Source organism: Rhinatrema bivittatum, chromosome 3 (assembly GCF_901001135.1).
Source record: "Rhinatrema bivittatum chromosome 3, aRhiBiv1.1, whole genome shotgun sequence".
In the NCBI taxonomy this organism is placed as follows: Eukaryota; Metazoa; Chordata; class Amphibia; order Gymnophiona; family Rhinatrematidae; genus Rhinatrema; species Rhinatrema bivittatum.
The window spans coordinates 341,804,907-341,830,659 of NC_042617.1; the positions used below are offsets into that span (position 1 = coordinate 341,804,907).

General features: G+C 44.9%; 2 protein-coding genes across 5 annotated transcripts in view; one reads left to right on the forward strand and one right to left on the reverse strand.

Moving 5' to 3' along the window:
- Positions 1–8,235: 8,235 nt before the first annotated feature.
- The window catches only part of TSTD3 (thiosulfate sulfurtransferase like domain containing 3), a 38,095-nt gene continuing 20,577 nt past the window's right edge, over positions 8,236–25,753 (reverse strand). The window contains exons 3-7 of the mRNA XM_029596849.1: positions 17,468–17,571; positions 16,965–17,095; positions 16,195–16,368; positions 11,917–12,076; positions 8,236–10,950 (exon numbers count right to left, since the gene is read on the reverse strand). Coding sequence (XP_029452709.1) covers positions 10,884–10,950; positions 11,917–12,076; positions 16,195–16,368; positions 16,965–17,095; positions 17,468–17,571 — 636 coding nt within the window. The 3' untranslated portion in view covers positions 8,236–10,883. The remainder of the gene's footprint in view (positions 10,951–11,916; positions 12,077–16,194; positions 16,369–16,964; positions 17,096–17,467; positions 17,572–25,753) is intronic.
- The window catches only part of USP45 (ubiquitin specific peptidase 45), a 204,974-nt gene continuing 203,284 nt past the window's right edge, over positions 24,064–25,753 (forward strand). For 3 of the 4 annotated variants that reach the window (XR_003855613.1, XR_003855614.1, XM_029595370.1), the window contains exon 1: positions 24,064–24,322. The gene's annotated coding sequence lies outside the window, so the exon portion shown is untranslated. The remainder of the gene's footprint in view (positions 24,323–25,753) is intronic. The other variant, XM_029595369.1, reaches the window with a different exon arrangement.

The window sequence follows — 25,753 nt, forward strand, 5'->3', positions numbered from 1 at the left end:
TCTTGAAGCTGGGAGAGAAACAGTGTAACAAGGGGATGGCTAGAGTAAGAATGATGCTAGCAGACACAGGGAGAAACATAACCAGCAGAAAAAAAGGAAGTGATCCTGCCACAGTGAGTCCTCTCCTAGAATACTGTGTCTAGCGTCTATCTAGCAATCCTCTCATACCAAAACAGCACTGACTCCCAGGACTCCAAACAGAAGCAACCCTACCTATGAAAAGTTAACACACACTATTCGACCAGGTCTTAACTTCATATGGGTAAAACACAAGATGGAAGAGGGAGCAAAGAGCAAGGTGATCAGATTTGCAGATGACACAACATGAGTCTGAGTTGTTAAATCACAAGCAGATTGTGTGAAATGTGAGGAGGACCTTGTGAGACTTGGTTGCCCAGTCTTCTAATGGCAGATGAAATTTAATGTGGACAAGTGCAAAGTGATGCACATGAGGAAAGGTTAACATATACTGTAGTTACATGATGTTAGGCTCCCCATTAGAAGTTAACATCCAGAAAAAGGATGTTGGAGTCAGCATGGACAATACTTTGAAATCCTTGCTTCTGTGTATGGCAGCAGTCAAAAAAAAAAAAAAAAGCAAACAGATTATTAGGAAAGGAATGGAGAATGTCATACTACCTTTTGTATTATTCCATAGTGAGATCCACACCTGGAGTACTGAGTATAATTCTGGTGACGATCTCAAAAAAAGATATAGCTGAACTGTAAAAGCTACACCAAAGAGTAACCAAAATGATAAAGGGGATGGAACAGCTCCCCTATGAACAAAGGCTAAAGAGGTGAGGGCTGTCAAAGCTTGGAAAACAATCTGAGGGGGGGCTATGATAGAGGTCTATAAAATCAGGATTGGAGTAGAAAGGGTAAATATGAATCAGTTATTTACTCTTTCAAAAAAAATTAAAAATACAAAGTCTCAGGGATGCTCCATGAAGTAAGTAAGCAGCACATTTAAAACATTTTTCACTCCATACAGTTATGCTCTGGATCTCATTGCTAGAGGAGGTGGTAAAGGTAGTTAGCATAACAGGGTTTAAAAAAGGTTATAAGAACATAAGAAATTGCCATAGAGGGTTAGACAGAGGGTCCATCAAGCCCCCCTACGATTCCAGAGAAGTCACATTCCTCTGAAGGGAGCTCTATAGCCTGTGGCTGTTCAGGGAGGCGCATTCCCCTGCTTTTTTAATCAGCTCCGTTGTGGAAAAAAAAAAAAAAAAGCCTGCCCTGTCCCCGATAAGCGCGGGAATGGTGGCCATTTTAGTTGTTCCTGGCTCCGATGCAACTCTGGGGGAGGGGATCTTCCACTCCCCCTGTCTCCTCCCGATTTAAGCCCCATAAGGCCTTTGGATGCAGGTTTTGAAGATCCTCCTATTACCCCTCCCCCTGCTGTGCCTCCAGCCAGAGTCTTAAAGAGGCAGCATCCTTTTTCCTCCCAGTTTGTTTTGCTGCTGCATAAAGTCTATATGGAAGCAGAGGCAGATTTGGATTTGCAGCCATTTCCACTGGCTAAGGTCCCTAGACCTTGGACGTGCAGGTTCCTACAGCTCTTAATCCTCTGCCGGCCCCGGTCCCAGTGGTACCGGCAGCGGTTCCCCTAGTCCCCCGCGCCTCTAGACCCTTTCATGGCGGGCACGGGCGATAATGATGACGAGTCTGCTCCAATTGAAGGGGATGACCCTCGGGTGCTCCGGTTATTTCACAGGGAAGAGCTGCATCTTCAAATTCCTCATGTTCTGCAAGAGCTTGATATTCAGGCTCCGCAGCCGGTGCCGGAAAGTTCCTCAGGGCACCCTGTTCTGTCAGGTTTGAGGGACCCCCCCTACAACCTTCCCTTTTCACCTGAAGCTCCTGCAACTACTGACTTGGGAATGGGAAGCACCGGAGGCTAGCCTGAAAGTTAGTAGAGCCATGGAAAAACTTTATGAGCTTCCGGTAGAGTCCTTGGATTTGCTTAAGGTTCCTAAAGTGGATGTGCCCATCACGGCGATTGCTAAGCGCACAACCATCCTCGTGTAAGGAGGAGCAGCTCTCAAGGACCTCCAGGATAGGAAGCTGGAGGTCCTTCTCAAAAGAATTTTTGAGGTTTCGGCACTCGGCGTCAGGGGGGCCGTCTGTAGTAGTCTAATGCAGAGGGCTACACTTAGGTGGGTACAACAGTTGCTCACATCTCAGGAGCTCCCCCCTGAGGAGGCTGATCAGGCGAATCGCCTGGAGTTGGCCGTGGCTTATACCGCTGATGCCTTATATGATCTCCTTCGTACTTCCTCGCGCACGATGGCCTCGGCGGTTTCTGCTAGGAGGCTTCTTTGGCTTCGCAACTGGTCAGCTGACGTTTCATCAAAATTGTTGTTAGGTGATGAACTGGAACAACTTGTCAAAGACTTGGGGATAATAAGGTATACAAGCTCCCAGAGTACAAGCCCCGCTCTTCCCGTCCTTATGGATCGTTTAGAGGGCGTTTTCGGGGCAAGTCGTTTTCGGACGAATAGGGTTCCGTCCTTTACTCTGAGGCAGATGTCCACGCGGTCCCAGGCCTGGGCACATTCCTTTCGCGGCAGACGAGCGTGATGAAAACTCCCAAGGTTTTGCTACAAGCAAGGCTGCCCAATGAAGGTGCGCCGGCCCATTCCTCTGTTCTGGAGAGAGATCAGCGGGCGTCTCTCTCTGTTTTGCAAGGAATGGGTCAAGATCTTGTCGGACCAGTGGGTTCTAAACATCATAGAACGCGGTTACGCTTTGGATTTTGCCAGCCCACTGGTTCTTGGTGTCTCCTTGCGGATCCCAGATAAAGCAGCAGCGGGTACTCCAGACCTTGGTTTGCTTGAAGGATCTGGGAGCGATTGTTCCGGACCCGCTGAGTGAGCGTCGAACCGGACAATATTCCATTTACTTCGTGGTACCCAAGAAGGAGGGCTCCTTCCGTCCAATATTGGATTTAAAGAAGGTCAACAGAGCACTTCGGGTTCCTCGTTTTCGCATGGAGACATTGAGATCCGTCATTATGGCCGTCCACAAAGGTGAATTTTTGGCTTCTTTGGATCTGACTGAAGCTTACCTACACATCGGAATCTAAGAGACTCATCAGCGGTTTCTGCGGTTTATGATATTGGGCGAGCATTACCAGTTTCGGGCATCTCTTTCAGGTTAGCGACAGCTCCTCATGTTTTAACCAAGGTAATGGTGGTAGTGGCAGCAGCCCTCCGGCGGGAGGGAATACTGGTTCACCCATACTTGGATCTTTGCAAGGTGGCAGTTCAAATGGTCTTGCATCGTCTTCGCTCTCTCGGTTGGGTAGTCAATTTCTCAAAGAGCCAATTGGTGCCTTCCCAGGACTTATAATTCCTGGGAGCCCATTTCAGCACCTCGGTGGGCAAGGTTTTTCTCCCACAGGACAGAATGCTCAAGCTGATGTCTCAGGTGTGCCACCTTTTGGCTCTCCCTTTGCCCACGGTTTGGAACTATTTACAAGTTCTCTGATCTATGGCGTCTACTCTGGAGGTAGTTCCCTGGGCGTTTGCTCATATGAGAAAGTCAGAAGAGCTCCATTTACCTTTGCCCCTCCTGGAGCCCGCCAGGAACAGTTTCTCATGGTGGTTGGTTCCCGATCACCTCCTGAAGGGGATGGACCTGGAGAATTCCCAGTGGATGACTGTAACGACGGATGCCAGCCTGTCCAGTTGGGGAGCCGTCTGTCAGTCACGGATGGTTCAGGGGAAATGGAAACTTCAGCAATCCAAATGGTCCATCAATCGCTTGGAGACTAGAGTGGTTCGCCTAGCATTACGCACCTTTCTCCCGCTTGTTCGGTGAGAGTTCTCTCAGACAATGCGACGACGGTGGCGTACATCAACAGGCAAGGCGGAACAAAGAGTCATCTGGTCGCAGCAGAGGCAGACAGGTTGATGGCCTGTCTGCCTCTGGTCCGGTTGGCGGCATCTCACATAGCAGGAGTAAACAACGTGCAGGCAGATTTTCTCAGTCGCCAGCAACTAGACCCTGGAGAGTGGGAGCTGTCTGAGGCGGCGATGCGGCTCCTGATTCGTCGGTGGGGGGTACCCCGACTAGATCTGATGGCTACTCGTTTGAACGCGAAGGTGGCTCGTTTCTTCAGCCGCAGGAGGGAACAAGGGGCGGAAGCAGTGGATGCCTTGGTCCTTCCATGGCCCCACGACATACTGCTCTACGTGTTTCCTCCCTGGCCGCTGGTGGGAAAAGTCTTGAGAAGAATAGAGTCCCACCGAGGTCCGGTGATTCTCGTGGCCATGGAGGCCATGGTTCGCAGACCTGATCAACTTAGCGGTCGAAGGCCCCTTGCGTCTCGGTCACCTTCCGAATCTGCTACTGCAGGGTCCAGTATTTTTTGAGCAGGCTGCTCGCTTTTGTCTAGCGGCTTGGCTTATGAGAGGCGGCAGCTGAGAGAGAAAGAAAGGATATCCGGATGCGGTTATTTCGACTCCATTGCGTGCCAGGAAAACATTTACCTCTCTTACTTATGTTCGAGTATGGAAGGTTTTTGATTCCTGGTGCAGCAGGTTGAACGTGTCCCTGCACCAGGCCACTTTGGTACACATTCTAGCGTTCTTGCAGGACGGCTTGAAAAAGGGCCTGGCATACAGCTCGCTTCTTGTTCAGGTAGGGCATTGGGCTGGTTGTGGCATAAGGTAGATGGTACGTCTCTTGCAGGCCATCCTGATGTGGCTCGTCTTTTGAAAGGAGCCAAACATTTACACCTGCCGGTGCGGGCCGTTTGTCCGTCATGGAGTTTAAATTTGTTTCTCCGTGGACTCTGCGGCCCTCCTTTTGAACCACTTAAGCGTGCAACTTTGAAGGATTTAACACTCAAAGTGGTGTTCCTCGTGGCGATCTGCTCGGCTAGGTGTATATTGGAAATTCAAGCGTTGTCCTGCAGAGAGCCATTCTTGCGGATCTCGGATTCGGGAATTTTGCTGAGAACAGTACCCTCCTTTCTACCTAAGGTGGTCTCAGCTATTAACGTTATCCAATCAGTGGAGTTGCCTGCTTTTCCGGATTTGGCTCGGACTTCTCCTCAAGCTCAGGAATTGAGGAGACTGGATGTCTGGGTGCTTCTCCAATATTTGGAGATGACTAATACTTTTCTTCTATCAGACCATCTTTTTGTGCTATGGAGCAGTCCTAAGAAGGGATGTCTGGCTTCCAAGACTATCATCACCTGATGGTTAAAGGACACCATTGTTTCGGCATACATATGACACGGGCATCTGGTGCCAGATGGTCTTAAGGCTCATTCCATCAGATCGCAGGCGGCTTCTTGGGCAGAGAGTCAATGTGTGTCGCCTCAAGAGATTTGCAGAGCAGCCACTTGGAAATCCTTGCCCACGTTTGCTAAGCATTACCGTTTTGACAGCCGGGCTCCGGATGTTGATTCCTTTGGCAGCAGTGTGCTTCAAGCGGGACTCTCCAGGTCCCACCCCATTTAGGGCAGCTTTGGTACATCCCAGCAGTCTGGACTGATCCTGGTACATACAGGGAAAGGAAAATTGGTTCTTACCTGCTAATTTTCATTCCTGTAGTACCAAGGATCAGTCCAGATACCCACCCAGGGGTATAGTGTTCAGGAGAGTCCGCTTACTTGTTTCTGTTTTCTCTTTGCAGTTTTCTCGGAGAGTATGAAGAATGAAGACTTTGGATACGGGTTTCTATCCATGCTCTTCTTTATCTATATAGTTTTCACACAGTTTTTTGGTGCAGTTGCACTATCTTGATCTAGTCATTGGTTATTCAACTTACCTCTTCTGCTTTGATATTGATTATACTGAGGGACAGCAGGTGCCACACTAGGTTATCAGAGGGTGCCTTCAGCTTTTTTCTCTGACTCCATCTGCTGGAAGGGAGACACAACCCAGCAGTCTGGACTGATCCTTGGTACTACAGAAATGAAAAGTAGCAGGTAAGAACCAATTTTCCTTTGGATGCATGTTTTGCACACACTAGACTTACACCAGATGCAATACCGGGATTAGCGTGTCCAAAACACGTGTCCAAACTCGCACGCAGCTAATAGTGCTCATTGCGTGTAAATTCCATGTAGATGAGGCAATTAACTATTACCCTGTGATTCAAAAAAGTCCCATGCAGCCAACGTGGCCGTTGTAACGCGGCAAATTTAATGACAGCCTGGAAGCTGGGAAGGGCTCAACCAAAAAAACCCCCAAAAATCCTGCTTTCTGTGGTTCCTCCTAAAAGTATCATCGTGATACAAAGTAAGAGGAACCACAGCAAACAGAATCGTGCAAAAAATGAAAAGTCTTTGAAAAACAAATTCTGAGAGCCCAATCTACACGCTCCAGGCCGTATTGTGCGGGGGGGATGGTCGCTTGTATTGAGCATCTGTTTTCCTAACCTGCACTCACAGCCACGTCTCCTGGGTGCCTGATGCCGAGGAGGTGCCAGGGACGTACAATTTCCCCTAGCGCCTCCTTTTTAATGCCGCAGCACATTAGCCTACTGCTCCGCGTGCCCAGGAGATGTGAATGGGCGCGCGTTAGGAAAGTGGGCGCTCAATCATGAGCACCTGTTTTTCGTGTGCTGATTATGCATCGGCCTGAGTATGTAAAGGTTAGCACTCTCTCGTGCAAATGAAGGCATTGGCTATTGCCCCCCAGTGCAGAGAAGTGCGCTGGTTTATCCCTTTGTTTTCTTAGTGCTGGCAATTTAACTCAATGTCAGAGATGGAGTAAAGTTTCCAGTGCTAGTGATAGGCTATGGGCAGAGGCTTGAATTCTGGTTCCTGGACCCGCACTCAGGATTTATAGGCACAAAAAGGTGATTTGTGCACATAAATCTTCCCTTCTCTGCTTTGTAAATATTGTGAAAATAATGGCAAATTGGTCCTGCACCCAGTTGTGGAGAAGGTACTGCTTGCTGGTCATTGCCACCGTGGTTGCCTGGCCCTGGCAGCTCGGCTTGCAGGAGCGCAGCAGTGGCACCGGCACCACCACCAGAGGTCAGATGGTTCCACCAGCAAGTGGGAGCCAGTCACGTGGGCCTGAGGGCTTAGGTGGCACCGCCATGGTCAGGTGTCTGTTGAAGTCCTATCATTCACTGCTTTCCGCAGGCTCAGCCCTTCCCTCTCTACCTCATGATTTATGTGCATGAACAAGCACAAGTCATGTCCATGTGATTTGTTTGCACACATACACTCCCCCCAATTTAAAATGCACACATTTTAACTCTGGTTGTGTGCTTTTCTAAATCCTGATGCATTTGCTTATGGCTTCAGGAATTACTTTTTTTGTTTTTTATCATGCTGGTAAAAACTGGATGCTGAATTTCAGTGTGCAATTTTATTGCACACCTTGTTACATTGACTAGGTACTTTGAGGTCATTTACAATTATTCCCAGATCCCTATCTCTAATTCCTATCTAATTGATACTTATGGAACCATGGTTACTTGATGCAGTGGTTCATTCTAGCAATCCCACATAGCGATTGCTGATGGTTGGATCTTTTGCTTTGGTTTAAGCATGCTCAAATTCTGGAGCTCATTAATTGGAGGGTGAAGTTCATCATTGTACACCCTACATGGATCTAGCTTGCTGTACAGCATTTGTGACTCATTAAATTCATCTGGATCCCTCTTTAATTGAAGACTTGCAATGCACCATATTGCAGCAACTACCAAGGATTTATACTAGTCTCATAATGATGAACCTCCGAAATGGAGAGCAAAAATGCTGCTATTTGATGGTGAAAACCACTGCATCTAGTTTTCCCACCTTAGGGTGTATTGACTGTGCAGAATTTAATGACTGAAAACAAAACAACTATGCCCTGCCAGCCCTGTTGTGTGTACTTGTCAAGAAAACAAGATTGGAGTCAACTGAAGTGTCCTGTGAAACTTGAATTGCACTGGGAGAACACCTGAGGTCCACTTTGGCAGCTTGCAGGCTCCATCAAAGACAGAGGAGCGGCAGGTTACACTGGACTAATGATATTTATTTGATTTATATTCCACTTTTCAGCACTTAAGAGCAGATTACATTCAGGTACTGTATTTCCCTGGCCTCAGAGGGGTCACAATCCAAGTCTGTACCAGTGGCAATGGAGGGTAAAGTGACTTGCTGAAGGGTCACAAGGAGTGGCACTGGGATTTAACCCTGGTTCATAGCCAGTGCTGTAACCATTAGGCTACCCCTCCACTCCAATGTTTGCGTTCCAACTGCAGGAGTTGTCACTTTGATTTTCCAGTTTCTTTGAGTCCCCTCATTTTTTTTTTTCTACCCCTTTCAACCTGTCCAACTCTGTTACAGATCTTAGTATAATCTGCAAACAAGCATTATCTTCCCCTCCCGTCCCTCAGCAATATCAGCATTAAAGACAGTGAGAAGCAGAGGCTTGCCTGTGACAGGCTGGATGCGAAGCACCACCTTAAGTCCTTCTGCTGTGCCTCAATGAATTGCTCACATTGGAACCTCTATAAACAGGAATGCACTTTATAGCTAGAGCGCGTTAAGGCTATCCCTGTCACCGTCACATATCTTAAAATAAAGCACATGCATACCAAACTGTTCCCCCCTAATGTCCAAGTATGAGAATCACTACTTCGCTGATAATTTCCTTTTCTTTAGGACAGTCAGATGAATCCAGAACAAGTGGGTTATGCACCTCTACCAGCAGATGGAGACGGAGCAAACTGACATGACAGTATATATACCTCTGCAGTGACATTAGCCTGCCCGTATTCTCTTCAAAAGCAACTGTGGACAGACTAGCAAAAAACTTGATGAAAAATTCGGCCATCAGGCAACACTAAGCTCAGATAAGAATGTAATAACACTAGTCTAGGGACTGGAGTAACACTTACCAGTAATCCCTGTCACACAGGAGGACCATAAACAATCATCCGGCAGCCAAGGGAGGGAAGCTGGATTCATTTAACTGTCCTAAAGAAAAGGAAATAATCAGGTAGGTAGTAATTTCTCATTTCTTAGCATCCAGATGAATCCAGAACAAGTGGGATGTACCCAAGCTACTCCCAACTAGGGCAGGAGGCTGCCCGCCCTCCTGTCAGAACCGCATGTGTAAAGGCTGCGTCCTCCCGGGCCTGCACATCCAGACGATACTTTACCTGGAAAAGGTACGTGAGGAGGACCACATCGCAGCTTGGCAAATGTCGACAGGAGTCAACAATCTAACCTCTGCCCATGACGCTGCCTGAGTCCTGGTGGACTCCTGCACTTGATAGAAGGTCCAGGCAAGGTTCCCACTTGCACCTCTGCTCTGGGAGCATTGGACAGGGCTGGGGACTGCACCTCAGTAAAGGATTGCAATCCCTGGAAAACTTCTACCCATAAACTGCAGAAGTATCCAGACCAGGAGATACATGAGGAGTATTTACTGAGCTACCTTCCCCTGCTGAGGAACCAGGTAGGGGAGTTGCCAATTCAGGCACCCCACCTGAGTCATCTTTACCCATTCCCACATCCGCTTGAGAAGAACTAGGCTTAGTGAAATCAGAAGACAGTTCTCCTGAGCTTCTAAACAGTGCTGGCACAAATCAGCAGGCACTCCAGGCAGAGATGCCCAAATATGACAAGCAGTGCAAAGCGAAAGAATCTGGCTTCTTCGGTACAGGTGCCATAACGGCCAACAGTGCGCTGAGTGGCGGCTGGAGGCATACATCTACCTGTTTTACTTTGGGTTTTTTTTTATATATATGCGCTCAACTAGACGCTCACATAGGTGGCCAAAAAAATTAAGCACACAAGAACTTAAGCGCCCAGCATTACTTGTGCAGAGGCAAATGGTGCTTAACATGACACACTCTGTCCCTAATACATAACTCTGTGTGGCACAGGGATTTTGCATGCTCTGTGGTTTATTGTTCTGCCATGACACTTTTGCCCAATGAACTAGTCTGCATTGTGCTGGCCTGGAGGTGGAATTGGCCCTCTGCACTGTAGTTCAAGCACAGGCTTTGGATGCTGCCCTGATTCAGAGGGAAACTTGAAATGTAAGAAACAAGCTGCAGTGCTATGGGCCAGAAAACCCTTCTCAAGCAGACCGATGCTGAGAAAGGTGTTACGATCTTAGGCCCTGACTGGCTCTGCAGCCAGATAAGTTGTGATGATGCTGTAGTCTTGGCTGGGAGTACAGAGGGAGCAGACCTCTGTGCTAAGGCCCTCTTCAGCTCCTCTGGACAGCTGTTTTTCCTGATCTCACCAGCTACAACTAAGTAAAGGGTTTAAGTTAATTCTTGCTATTTAATCCTTGTTGTTTAGCCTGTTCCTGTTTACAAAGTTAATTTTTTCCATTCATTTTTACTTTTTGTTAATAAACATATTAGTCTATTGCCTGTCTTGGACTGACTCACAGTCACAGTACTGTATGTATTTGATCTGTGGGTGTTCTTCTAGGAACCCTCTGACCCTTGGGTTGTGTGGGGGTACCAATGGCCCTAGAAACCAACAGTGAATAGGTCGTGAGAAGGGGGGGGGGGGGGCCGCACAGGAGAACACAGTTGGCAGGTAGGAAGTTGCTAGTGTACAAGCAGGTGCAGTCGGGTCTGAGCAGTGGTTGGCAGGAACCTCAGCATAGTCAGACGGTGTTAGGAGCAGCATTATTTGACATATACACACTACATGAGAGCAGGCTGTTGCATTAAGATACAGGCTTGTGGGTAACAGAACCACATTTGAAGGTGTGTACAGTAATAGAAGTTGCAGCATAGTTTTTTTTTTATATACTTCGTCCTACTAATAAACAAGATGTGACAATATAATTCAGAGTACAGTGCACAAGAGGGATGAGCAATTATATATTAATATATATAAAATAAAAGTGGTAGCAGTAGAAGTTCTGCACTTGGTGTTGACAGAAGAGTCATTGCTTCTTCACCGGAGGTTCATGTTTCATCCAGTCTTCCAAGCCACCACTATAATGCTGTGATCTGAAAACAAACAAACAAACGGGTGTTTGTGTCCTCTCCTTGCCACTGAAGGCAGCTACAAGTGAGCGGAGGAAAGGCAATGTGACAAATTTAAACCTGTTAATTGATGTTGCCAGAGGGTACATTGGAAAAAATAACCCTACACTTTTGTTTTGAGAATACAGAGAGTAATTAAGAAGCAATGGTGTACCTCTAATCCAAGTCCCAAACCAAAAGGTCTGCTGCCTCTCCCAAGCAATACCCACACAAGGTGATGTGTGAAAATTAAAAAGCCCTTTCATTCAAAATACATCATTTACAAAAAAAGAAAAAAAAAATACAAAACTCCAAGGGTCACCGCTGCTGGAATGACAGGTAGGTTATTTCCATCCTGGACCCCATTAGTAAAGTTCTGGGAATCCACACCACTGTTTCAGAGCAGATGATGCTAAAGTGAGGCTTTGCATAAATGCAGCAGCAGCGTGCACTTCCAAACAGTAGCAGAGTGCATTTCAGTTAATAGACCTCTTGCTGTTTTAAAATAAATTAAAAGGAAAAAATGTGAGCCTTAGCCCAGGCCCCAGCAAAAATTGCTATCCTCAACAATGTTCAAAGAAATCATTCTTCAATAACAATTTGGAATTGGCATTTCAGGAAAACATATACAGCCTTCTCAGGGGTAGATAGCCCAGCAGCCCATGCTGGAGTGCTCCAGGCCAAGCTCTCATGCCTGGACTCTCTTCCCAAAAAAAGTACTACATAGATGCTAGCACCATGGTTATCTACTTGACCACAGACTCCTACTATTGTCCAAGAAGCATACCTTTTCCTACTACAGAGATTTTTAACAAGTGACACTCCTTGCAGTTGTACCAAGTGAAAAAATAATGGTAGGAAAACATTTACACAACCGAGATACTTGTTAAGATTCTAAGACGAGTGACCAAACCAAATCTGGTAATTCCAGCCCTTCCTACATCTGCTTACCTGCTGTAACCCAGAGCCACTGCAGAATCAAAAGCCTTGAGGCTCCGCACTCCTGCCAGGCAGGAGAACACAACACAGTCCGATTTGGATGGCATAGCTTGATTGTACTTCTTTTTGAAGTCCATGGGGTTCATCTGCAAGGCATCCACCACCTCACCCACTGCAAGAATAAGAATCTGATTTTATGTTTAAAAGTTAAAGCACTGTAGTTGCCATCTTAGTCCACTGGGAAGCCGGAAATAAAAGGCAAGAAACCAACAAACAAAATGCTACCCTTTTATTGGACTAACTAAAATACTCCTGAACGCTGGTCAATAAATGTAACACTGCCTTCTTAGGTCCAAGCAGAATGAACAAAGCACTGCCAGCAAATACAAGTGAAATCAGATATTGCATTACAGTGGCAATGTGAAAGGGAAGGAGGTGGTGAAGCAAAGGGATTTAATGAGTTAGGATAAGGTGTCCCTCTGCCACCTTATCCTACCATTCGTAACATATTAAACCCCTGCCCCCACACCACCAATGTAATGCAAGCACCAACTTACATCCCAAGGAGACAATACAAAGCCTTAGGGGTTAGACTTAACCAAAACCTCACCAATGGAAGCCCACATCTCAAATGTGGCAACATCAGATCCGCCAACTATACAATTTTCTTGATAAAGACAATCTTGCTACTGTAATCCATGCAAGAGTGACCAGCCAAATCAATTACAGCTATTTCCTATACAACAGCATCTCACAATATGGTGCAAAGTGCCTCCAGCTCCTACCAAGTACTGCCATAAGAATTTTGGTAGAAAGCAGGATGAAATTTTAAAAACGCTGCTTTTTCTTTAAATGGTTGAATAAAGAGGCCTCCTAAATACCTTTCCCAACTTCTCTCCCCTTACATGCCCTGAAGGGAACATCAGTCTACCAAAATGGATTTTTCCTCGCCTCCGCTAAGTTGTGGCTTTTCAGCCAAGCCTTCCTCTAAGATCCACATCTTTCAGCCTAACTTCCTGAACCCCCAATAAAGGACTGTGCTGTACAAAACAGGGAGAAAACTGGGTCTTGGAACTATTCACAAATGGCTTTCCTATGATGGTTTCCCATGCTACACGAATTGCAAATTCTGATTCTACTATAAGCTGAACAGAGGCATTGGAACATTTCAATTTATTGGAATCCACCCTGAGATCAATGTTGGGAAAAGGCAGAACATCAAATGTTCAGAGATGTATAATCCACTTGTATTTTCTGACAACCCCGTTGTTTGCTTTGACCTGCTTTCCAACTCCCTTTTCCCAATGCACTGGGACACCTGTAGTATTGATTCTAAATGAAAGCCACGGACTTTCAAAAGCACAATGCACTGAAAATTCATAAACCAAGAGCCAGCAAACTCTTCCTCCAGCAACTGGAGTAACGTCTAAGCCCACTTCACCACACACCCAAAAATACAACATATGAATGGGGTTTTTGAAACTGGTCATGGAGCAAAGGTTTTCCAACCCACAGGAAAAAAAAGAATGATGGCCAGCATAAAAAATGTAATTATAAAAGTAGATTTAAAAAATCATAAACAAGGATTTTATTATTACAATCCAACATTTAAAATGTGAACTATAGTTGTTATTTTTTAAATTTCATGTGGTTGATACCATGTAGGTCCACTTGAATAAGCTATGGGTGAAACCATTTTATTGGACTAGCTTAGCACGTTTGCGACTAGCTTTTGAAAGCTCTGCTTCCCTCTCCAAGCCCTCACAATATCAACTAAGCATGAAGCTTCCTGTAGAGATGCAAGTAACTTACAAGTTGCAATACCACAGTGACATGTTATCAAAAAGTGTGGCACAGTAAAAAGGTGGAGGGGGGAAAGGGGTGTGCTGTGTTTGCAGAGGGGATAGAAACTAAGAAAGGTACACAGTAGACTGCCGTCTGATAGTAGGTGAGGAAATTGATGTCCCTCAAGTCTATTTGTGTTTGTTTCAAAGTACATAAGACTTGCCATACTGGGTCAGACCAAGGGTCCATCAAGCCCACTCCAACAGTGGCCAATCCAAGTCACAGGTACCCAAAATATTTAAGTAGTTAATGTTGTTCAGTGGTTTTGAAATTCCTTTATAGCATCCTGATTGCAAGATCATCACTGCAGTGCCCTGACTTGGATAAAAGCTCATGTATCACCTTGCTCTGCTCGGTGATGTGTTACCTTGTGTCGGTGAAGGTTTCAGATGTATCCCTCCTTACACTGACTGCACTGTATAACATATACTGTACTCTCATAGAGAAACAAAATGGAAACCCCAGAACTGCCAAGTTACCAAGTTCTGGGAAGGAGATTTTAGGCGAGTCCTGGCTTTCTGACAATCCCATTTGATGCATTTTAGGACTAAAGGTAATGACTGCAATGGGAAGATTCAGGGACCACAAAAAAACCCCAAAAAAACAAAACACTGTACTGTGATGCAAGTTCAAAACCAGGCCTGGCCAACAAATCTCCCTCCTAAAACTGAGCAAATTGAAATCTCTATCCCCTTTTGCTGAATGTTGTTCCCATGCAGAGTCCTGTGCTATATGCTGCCACAGAGTTTCCTACCATTTTCTTCTTTTTTTAAGTTTCTTTGACATTTGCTTCAGATTAAGATAGTTGCCATCCTGCTTCCACACCTCGCTAGATTTAGGGCCCACACATGCAGGATTCCGCAAGCAGCCCTGGTGAAAATCCTTCACGCTGGAGGATTGTTATTGCAATAACTGGGAATATAAATAGCAGGGGGGGGGGGGGGGTGAACTACAATAAAAAACAGTTGTACCATAGGCCAATCAAGGTCATTTCTGATTTATCTGGAAAACCAAAACAAAAAGAAAAAAAGCTGAATATCAAGACAGATTCCAGAGTCACTAGATGTGACTTCAATATTCTTCTTAATCACTTCCTACCCCCACCACAAAGCCTAGGGTGATCAACTGCCCAGTTTTGCAGCCTGTTGTATAGTATCTGGTTACAAAGGTAACCAGACACTGTAAAACCCGGTCAGGCGGGGCCAGGGGGCAATCAGTGGTGGCAGCCTGGCAGTGCTCCAATCACCTGCCTGTTTTCGGGGCTCCTCCTCTGCCACTGCTGTGCGGCACTTGTTTCTACTTCACATTGCCCTCGTGGGAGGCCCAGAGGAAGAGGAAAGTTGAACTGAGCCCCAAAGACAGGCAGGAAGAATCTGCCTAGGAAAAAAATCTATACTCGATTTAAAAGGGAAAAAAGAGAGAGGGGTGGCTGCGGCCAGCCCCCAAGGGTCCAGACCTGCTCCATGGAAAAGTTGGCAACACTAATAAAACCAGGAGCTCCAGAACCTCTTCCCTCCAAAAAGGGCATGATTGACAGTCTCCCCACGCTGCATGCAGTGCTACCCTTCTGCCATTCTCCAATCCTAGTGTAAAACTTAGATTAGATCACAAACATCTTCTTAACCTCCGATTCTGTTAGCAGTTGGATCAGGAAGTGGAAGACCATGTTGTGTAATTTCCTCTCTGCTTCAACTTACTGGATCAAGTAACTGGTTCAAACCAGTTCAAGAAGAGAAAAAAAAAAAAAATAGTCAAGGTTTACCATGAAGACTCCACACACAAAAAGAGAGGTACTTAGTCACACTTTCACCCTCCATTGTTTCTCATGGTGCCACCCTAAAGGTTTTTTTTTGTTTTTGTTTTTTTTTTTTAACTCATCTGAACCAGTTTTACCATATGTGAAACCAAACTTTTTTATCTCCACATATTTTGCACCTTATTTTATATCCATTTGTGTCTGCTGCTTTAAGGGGTAAAGTACACCAACAATTACAAAAGCCAGTTAGCTCTAACACGCATCTCTCCACTCCTACGGATCATTCCTTTCTGCACCTTTATAAGCACAGCAGAGAGAAAAAAACTTTATTAATGTGCCCGATATCGGGTCAGATCGCTCAAGACACCTAAAATTTGGCACCTGGTACCTAACGTTCAGAAAGAAAAAGATTTAAAAATAAAAAAGGAGGGGAAATAAAATTTAAAAAAATTAAAGGAAAGAGAAAAACCCACTAGCAACAACAAAAAAAAAAAAAAAAAGAGCAAAAAAGGAAAACATTTTCCTTGGTTTCCAAAAAGTTGATAGGCATCTTAAGCTTTCTACATGCTACAGTACTGCGTCTCTGGAGCTTTACAAAACTGTGCAAACAGATTTTAGAAACACCTTTATTTAAGAAATGTAAAAATGCAACAGTGCTCACCACTGGCAAAAGCTTATAGCCTACGTACGTGGTATATTAACAGCCCCAGGAATTATTCCGTATTCTTTGATTTCCCAGAGCTCCCGGACATCCACATGCACCGTATCTGGAGATTTCAACAAGTCTTTCAGCTGCTGGTAAGATAGCGTTTGCACAGGAGCTGTGCACAGACCACAGAAGAGAGGTTTTCTTAAGCCGCAAGCTGTAACACACAATGCATGGAAATCTTTTTTCTTAACATGAAAACACTTACACCCAACCACTGTATTTGTGGGAAATCAGACATCATAGATATTGCCATCTTCAATATTTCATCTAAAAGTACATTAGTTTTTATTTTGTTTAGCTCACACACTTGGAAAATCATAAAAACAGGCAAACCTATCAACTCTATCAAGTAGTTTAATGATTTTGAGGACGTTGCCCTGCTTTACATGTGTTTTGGCAGTGGTAACTGCAAGATGAATTACAGTAATTTTATATATTGTCTGGGCATCATTAAAGCCCTCCAGGAGTATGCTTTTCTGTTTAGCCAGTTCTTAAGGCAATAAGAGAAGCCAGGCCCAAGACCGAATGACCTTCAGTCCAAGGCAGAGCACAATGGCTTCACGAAGCTGCACGATGGTCTTTCAACGGCTAGTCAAAGTCACATCATTGATCTCAAAGTTTCTCACATCAGGAACGAAGAGAGCACGCGTCGACTTTTTCCCAAGTTGCCACAGGCCTTATAGAAAGCTACACCAGTGTTTGACAGCCAGTTTGGGAGCCTTAAAGCTTGCTGGCATATGCGCAGCTCACCAGGCACGGAGGGCCCCCTGTGGAGAGCCCAGAAGAGAAGAGCAGCTCCCGCAGAGCTGCAGCCACATGCGCGCACGTAGACACACTGGAGCTGCAGGAAGAGGCGAGACGATCCCTGCTTCCTGCCCAATCTTCAGTACCGGGAGAGAGAAAACAGTTCAACTCTCACGACGCGGTTACCCCGCTACTGCCACCACCCCCTATTTGCTACTGTAAATTAAACAAAAAAACCCCACCATGGATACGTTTTAAAGTAATAATAATAATAGTTTCCTATCAGCCCGCGGCTGTGCTGGCAGGCACCCCCCCCCAACTCTTCCACATCCTGTACTCAGAGAGAAAAAGAGTGAGGTGGGGGGAGAAGAGGGCCGGTACCAGCCAAAGGATGGCGGAGAGAGGGAAGAAAAGGGGACAGGCTGTGCACGAGGGCACGCGCAGTAGCCAGAGCTGCCGCCGCCACCGCCACCACCACCGACGAGGTCACGGACACGGCCGCTCCTCACCCCCGGGCCCCAGACCGCCGTCCCGCCTCGGCCGCTGCCTCCGCTCCCCGGAACAGCTCCCCGCCACCGCAGGCAAGAGCCTCCCACCCAGCCGTCCTCCATAGCTACTCAAGCGGACCGCCATGAGCACCAGCAACGAAGGGGGGGGAAGAAAAAAAAAACCCCTTCCTCCCACTTCCGCCAGCTGCCACCTCCACTTCGTTTACATCAGAAGAGGCCGCCAATCAACGCCGGCTAACACGCTAAGCGGCCAATCAACGCCGGCTAACACGCCGAGCGGCCAATCAACGCTCGGCATCCATCTTGCCAGCCTGAGAGGCCGGCGCGTCGTCGTTGTCATCTACGGGGTCCTGGTAGTAGCGCGTGGGAGGTAGCGCGTGGGAGGGGGGGCCATACATAGGAAAATACCCTACGGGCATGAAGACGCGTGGATTCGTAGCCCGACGGAAGAGAGGGGAGAACCTGCAGCGCCAAAAATTACAAATAAAAGACAAGGTTTTTTTTTGTTTTATTTGTTTTAAAGCAGGTTTAATCTTCCATTGCTAATGGTCATCGCCTTCTCCTTTTCTCAGTAGTGGGGAGGGGGGCAGGGTGTTAACGCTACCTCTCCGGGGTTTTCCTTTTACAGATCCAGAATGCTTCAGATTTATTCAGATTCACCTTCAATTTCTGAGAAGCTAGTCGATGGGCTCCTTTCTCCAGTTGAAATTAATGTACACTACAAACAACTATAATTTAGATCTTGAATTAATGTAGCTAGGGGAGCCAGACATAGATTGAATAAGACTGGAGACTAGAGAATTAAATCAAGAAAGAGCACGTCATGTGATGTATCTGCATTTCAGGTTAGCTTTTGATACTGTCCCACATAGGAGGCTCATGAACAAATTGAAAGCCAGGGAATGAGTCCAAAGGTGACACAATGGATCAGAAATTGGTTGACAGAGACAGCAAGTAGTCATAAATGGAAACGGAGGACGGAAGAGTAAGAACATAAGAAATTGAAATCCTGGGTCAGACTAAGGGTCCATCAAGCCCAACATCCTGTTTCCAACAGAGGCCAAACCAAGCCACAAGAACCTGGCAAGTGCCCAAACACCAAGAAGATCCCATGCTACTGATTCCATTAATAGCAGTGGCTATTCCCTAAGTAAACTTGATTAATAGCAGTTAATGGACTTCTCCTCCAAGAACTATCCAAACCTTTTTTGAACTCAGCTACACTAACTGCACTAACCACATCCTCTGGCAACAAATTCCAGAGCTTAATTGTGCTTTGAGTGAAAAATTTTCTCCTATTAGTCTTAAATGTGCTACTTGCTAACTTCATGGAATGCCCCCTAGTCCTTCTATTATCCGAAAGTGTAAATAACCGATTCACATCTACTCGTTCAAGACCTCTCGTGATCTTAAAGATCTCTATCCAGGGCCGGTGGAAGCAGTGGCGTGGGGGGGGGGGGGGGGGGGCAATGTCCCCAAGTGCAGGGCCATAGGGGGGACGCTGAAGGCCGACATGGAGGCTCATGCAGCCGCCAGTGGATCTCTTCCCACTGGCGGCTGAGCAGGGAACTACTGTTGTGCTTGTGCTGGACACACACAGCAGGAAGACTGGCGGGGCTATTGTGGCGCTCATGTCACCACAGCCCGAAGAAAAAGGTTGTGTCCAAACCGTGCTCCTCCTTCCTGCCTGCATGGCCCCAGAGGTTTCAGTAGAGGCTGAAATCTAGTGTTAACTCGTGTTTTTTTGTCCTTTTTCATTGCTGAGTCCTCGAGGCTAGAAGCATAAGTAAATGTAACATGCACTCTGCATGTTTTTGCATTTGGCCTTTTTTAAAATCTTATTTTTAAGTGTTTCCTTCAATAAGAAAAAGCACATATTGGCACCACTATATCTGTCCATCCCTACACATGGATCGGGGTTGCTCTCCACAGCTGGAGTTACATCAAATTTGGTAAGAAAAAAATCTTCTTAATGTTGCAGCTCTCCTTCCAAACTTCATAGAAAATCCATCCATGGTGTACGGATCCCCCTAAATTAAGGTAATATAAAATATTGCTTAAGAACTCAAGTAATTATTCCTAATTTAGCTCATACATTTACATCATCTCTCTTTACTTTGTAAAATAAAGAATTTGATCTAAATTTCTAAATTCCTTAAATGAGGAGCTTTTGTTGAAAGAATACAAAAGATATTTTTTCCTGAATACATGTAAATCTCATTCCAAACACTGATAACAAGCAAATACAAAATTAATACTCTACTATTACTACTTAACACTTCTATAGTGCTACACAACATATGTAGTGCTGTACAAACACACATAAAAAGACAGTCTCTGCTCAATAAAGCATCAAAAAGGTGGGTCTTTAGATGGGATTTAAACATGGCGAGAGAGGGAGCATGATGCACCAGTTCAAGAAGACTATTCCAAGCACCCGGCGCAGCCAGGTGGAAAGCACAGAGTTGGGAATTGACGGTACAGGAGTAGGGCACAGATAGGAGTGACTTATCCGACCAGCAGAGTGTAGGAGGAGAGGTGCAGAGAGATAAGAGAGGAGAGGTAGCGAGGTGCTGCAGAGTGAAGGCATTTATAGGTGAGAAAGAGGAGCTTGACAGAATGCGGGATTGGATAGGGAGCCAATGCAGTGACTTCAGAAGAGGGTTTATGTGAGCATAGCGACTTTGGTAAAAGATAAGTCGTGCAGCTGAATTTAGGACAGATTGTAGTGGAGAGAGATGGCTCACCGGGAGACCTGTGAGGAGCAGGTTGCAATAGTCTAGCGGGAGGAGATGAGAGAGTAGATAAGGGTTCTGGGAGTGTGTTCAGAAAGAAGGGATGGATTTTGGTAATGTTATAAAGAAAGAAATGGCAAGTTTTATCAGAGTTTTGGATATGCATAGAGAAAGAGAGGAGTTGAAAATGACTTTTAGGTTACGTGCTGGGAGTATGACTGTGTTATCCACAGAAATAGAGAAAGAAGGAAGAAGGGATGTGGGCTTGGGATGGCCATGTTGAGTTTAAGGTTATAGTAGGACATTCAGGCAGCAATGTCAGACAAGCAGGCCGAGATCCAGGACTGGATTTCTGGTGTAGAAAGGTAGATCTGGGAGTCATCAGCATAAAAATGGTATTGAAAACCATGAGGGGAAATTAGAGCACTAAGGGAATTAGTATATAGGGATAGACCCCTAAGGCACATCAATTGATAGAGGAGGAACCACAGGAAACGCTAAAAGTGCAATGGGAGAGGTAAGATGAAAGAGTTAAAAACCATTACTTCCAATTAGTGTGCTTTATTAGTATTCTAGGTAATAAGGAATAGGTAATAAATAACAGGTACATAATTCCAATCAAGAACTCAAACTTCTCAAACATGTATGTGTTAAACATTTCAAATGTATAATAAACTATAGATATTATTTATTTTATTTATTTATTTAACACTTTTCTATACCGACCTTCATGAAAAATTCACATCAAATCCGTTTACATATAACAAGGGGGAAGGAAGTTAATAAGTACATCCTAAAAGTTAATAGTAAATGGAATAGGCAGGGGGGAGGAAATGGGTAACCAAATGGAAGGGGCCTTAAATGTTTTGCTCAGTCATATGAAACTTTAGAGGGCTAAAGAAGGGGGAAAAAACAAGCCAATGAAAAAGGCTGCAGTGAAAAAATGTAAGGTGTTCTAGAATACCAATACACACTGGAAAACAAACAAGCTGGAATGCTACAGATTCCTCCACTCAACAGAAATTACAGGCTAGCACAGAATCTCATCTCAGTCACATACAGAACATGTACAGATCCAGGGCCGGTTCTTCCATTAAACAAACTAGGCAGTTGCCTAGGGTGCCACAAGTTTGGGGCTGGCAAAAGCCCTGAAAACCTCCAGATGCCTGCACCACCAAAGAGAAATAATGGATGCTGGCTAGATGTGGGGGGTGGGGACAGAGAGGAATCTGGATGGATGGGGGAGTGTGGGCAAGGGGAAAGAGAAAGAGGGCTGGGCAGATGAAAATGGGGTGGGGAGAGAGAGAGAGAGGATGCCAGAGAAAATCAAAGACTTCCTAAAAAAAAAAAAAAAGTAGGAAAAGCTCTGTATAATAATCTTGAAGTTAACAAGAAATGGCAACAAATATGTTGCAATGAGAGCAATGTGTGGCAAGCAATATACTGGACAATAGCTGTTAACAAAAAATGTGTATTGATAAATACGCACACATCAATTGTGCATTGTTTTATATATACAATTCAATTGTGGTATATAAACAAGGACCCCGACACAGCCATGTTTCGCATTAGGGCTGCATCAGGGGGACCATATCTTCCAAAAATCTATGAAACAAAACACATCACTGAGGTATTGCACAGGTAGGCGAGCACATAAGTAAGGTATATGTAAGAATTGTTTAAATTAAGGAGAAGATACCAAGACAAGTGAAACAAAAAAAAAAAGGGGGGGGGGGGAATTAATTAAGGATAAAGAAACAACAAAGCAGGTAAATACATCTTAGGACTAAAAACCAGTAAGAGCACAGGTAAAACTATTTCAATTTGTATGAAAAATAAAAATTTATTACCTGAAAAGTAGCAAGTTTCAGGGCAGTGATTCAAGGTGCCATGGAACTCATATAGAGCGTGTGGATAATCCTAGGGAAGAGGTATAGAGGATTAAAAAGATTTTAAAAATCTTTAAAAGGACAGACCCGCTGGGGCAGATTTTATAAATTGCGCACACGCGTACTTTTGTTCGCATACCAGGCGCGAACAAGAGTACGTGGGATTTCAATAGATACGTGCGTAGCCGCGCGTATCCATTAAAATCCCACGTACGGCTCGTATCCATTACGAGCCACGTGGGATTTCCCACGTACGGGTATCCATTAAAATCCACGTACGGGTATCCAAAAGATACCCGTACGGGTATCCAAAAGATTCTAAAACATGTTTTTTGAGCGACTTTACCACTTGCAGCTCTGATCATGTGATATATGTTCTAATTTGTCCATGCAAGTTGGTATATGTGGGTAAGGCTATCAGACCTTTACGTACAAGGTTGGCCGAGCACAAGAGTTGCTTAAAAACTGGTAAAATAGAAGCACCACTGGTAAACCATTGCATTGAATTGAAACACAATTTTTGGGATCTAAGATGCAGTATCCTGGAACAAGTAAAATCAATTACCAGAGGAGGTGACAGGGGTAGAAGATTACTACAGCAGGAATCAAGATGGATCTATAAATTGCAGAGTTTTTCCCCTTTGGGGTTAAACCTGGAAATTGACTGGTTTCCTTTTTACTGAGGCTGTCAGTGCTTTGGTGATTTTACGTTGTCTGAATAGGGGTATCTTATAAGTTTTTAATCAACAGAAAAACATATTTTGGAATGAGCATAAATTGAAAAACATATAGAAGCTGCAACACAGATTCAATAGATGTAAATACATTTTTTTCCAAAATGATCGAATAAAGAGGGAAGGTTTATGGTAAAAATATCATGAACACCTACGAGTAGGTTGAGTACACATATAAAGTGCATGCGCTGGCATTTTTGATACTAAGTCGCCATTAGCGGTTTTGGACCACAGCAGAAAACAGATTGGATGTTGAATGTCGTGATTTAGAAGGTATGTAGTGACCTTATGAACATAATAGTAGCAAGCTGTTGCTAACAGTGGTTGTTTAACATACATTTTTTATCCATATAGTAACTGCCTTGATGCAGCCTCAGGTGGAAACATCAGCTGATGTCGGCTTGATTCAATGAATGGATATAGTGTACATCTAGCTTATTACTAGCATTCTTCAATGCATCAGTCAGATAAGTTTAATTCATTATCGGGTCTGGAAGATAATTTGAGAATTACATTTAAAGAGACATTTGTTTTCAAGCAATGAGCACAGCTGCAATTAAATGCATAATTTCTAAGAAAACAGAAAATGAATATTTATAAAAAAAAACATCTTTCAAATTTAATAAAAGGAACTTGGAGATTGGAGGTTTTTTAAGACCCATGATTGTAAATTACCTCTCAAATGCTGAATGTTCTGTCTAACAAGCATGAGGTGCTGAGGTCTTTTTTCTTCCGATTTTTAAACATCCGGGAGTAATCATTTATGAGGTGCTTGAATTACATACTAGTGAAGTTTTGTTTTTCGCTGGTTTCCAACAGTGGCCAATCCAGGATACAATACCTCCCATGCTACTGATGCCAGTAATAGCAGTGGCTATTCCCTAAGTCAACTTGATTTATCGCAGTTTATGGATTTCTGCTCCAAGAACCTGTCCAAACCATTTTTAAACCAAGCTAACTGCCTGAACCACATCCTCTGGCAACGAATTCCAGAGCTTACTTATGCAGAGTGAAAAATAATTTTCTCCCATTTGTGTCAAATGTGCTACTTGTCAACTTGTGATCAGACAAGACGTATTCATGAATCCAGATACTACTGAACATCAACAGAATTATGGAATTATTCTTGCTATTGTGCTTTTAGTACTTTGCAGTATTATTGTCTTCGCAACACACTATCATGCCAATAAAAGATCCCTGACTCTGCCCGTGACTAGCGCCTCCGCGTTGGAGAAGGCGAGCGGAGTCTGTGAACGTCCCGAGCTCCTTTGGACCTCGTCAGCTCCCGTCAGGCCCGGCTGCTTCTCAGCGCTGCGCAGGCACGTGCCGAGGGCAGTGCGGCTCGCGGATTGAGCGGTGGCCACGCGCTGGGGATTCCGGAGCGCGAGCCCGTCAGACAAGGTTCTACGGCGGCGGCAGGAGCCTTTCCCACAGCGGTGGACGTGATCCCTAAATCGGCTAAACGTGACAGCGGGGGCCGAGGCGGGAGGAGTGCAGGTTAGTCGGCTTGGCGTCTGCGCATTCCTTTCCCGGAACTGAGTTCCGGCGCTTTGCGGCTGTCTTGGTGCATGCAGTGCTGTCGTTGCTGGGTGGCTGCACACGAGGAAGTGAAATCCCTTAAATCTCTGGTACTAGGGACCTGGCGAGGCCGCAGCCTGCTATTAAACGCAATAACACTTAGGAATAATTCGTCCTTTTTAATGTCACTTTTTCTGCTTACAGCACAGCACTATTGAATAGGACGGCAGACCGTAAGGCCTGTCAGAGACTAGATTTGCTAAGGCTCTTTTCCCATTTTATGTCTGTGGGAATAAAGTTTAGTAAATCTGGCTTTTAGTCTGCCCATCTTGCTTTCTGTTTCAGTAACGTGATCTTCGGCTTTTCCCTATAATCTAGGATTTTCTCTGTTACATCCATTTTCTCTTCAAGTCTTGTAGTATTTTTGTTTCCACCACTTCTGCTGGGGATCGTTCTTGCTTCCACTACTCTTTTTATGAAGAATCACTTTCCAGTGTTAAGCCTCAAGTTTTTTTTCCCCTGGAACGTAATATCATGATCATTCTAGGACTTATTTGCCGCCTGCCTCCTCCTCTTCTGGGTGGGCAGCACTTGGATATCAGTAGCAGCAGTTCGCAGGACTCCTCTACTGGGGGTAGAGACAGATTCTTACACACAGGCAAGATGAGCACAAGAAACACGATGGCACTGGGATTTGAGACATGTCAACTTCCATGTGCACCTAGTAGTCAGGAAGGCAGGACACTGTGACCGGGCCAGCACAGCAGTCTGCCACCCCTCCGTGGATGGACAGCAAAGAAGCCGCAGCACTACTGTTTCTTAGCCATTGCTCATACATAGTTGTTGCAGGTTACAGTCTATTGTCTTTATCTTTTGTATTTCTAACTTCAGTGACACGTGTAACCTAGGTTTAGAGCACAATGGAGCAAGTTTAGGTAAGAGAATGCCTTCCAAAGAAAAATAAACAAGCCTAGGAGGTTTCTTCTTTCCAAGAGATCTAAAACAGATTTACTTTTATTAACAAAGCAAAACTTAATAGTAAATAACCAGCAATATATAACTCAACCAGAAACAGAAAGCAAGTACATATACAGAGTGGAGCAAGATCCCTTGAGGCTAAATCAGTACAGTCCAGCACAGTGATATGAAATGTTTCTAATACTTTTCCACATGTGTGAATGTTACAGTTGTAGTATGGAACATCTGGATGATCTATTCCTTGTGGATCTTCATTTTCTGTATGGTTTAATTAAGTGGTGGTTGATATTAGCCTACCAAAATCATTTAGGATTTCTTCACTCTGCAGAAGAAATGCCAGGCTAAGTCAGACCAAGGTCCATCGAGCTCCGTATCATGTCTCCTTTATTGGTCATTCTGGGTCACAAGTAGCTGGCAAATCCCCAATAGTTG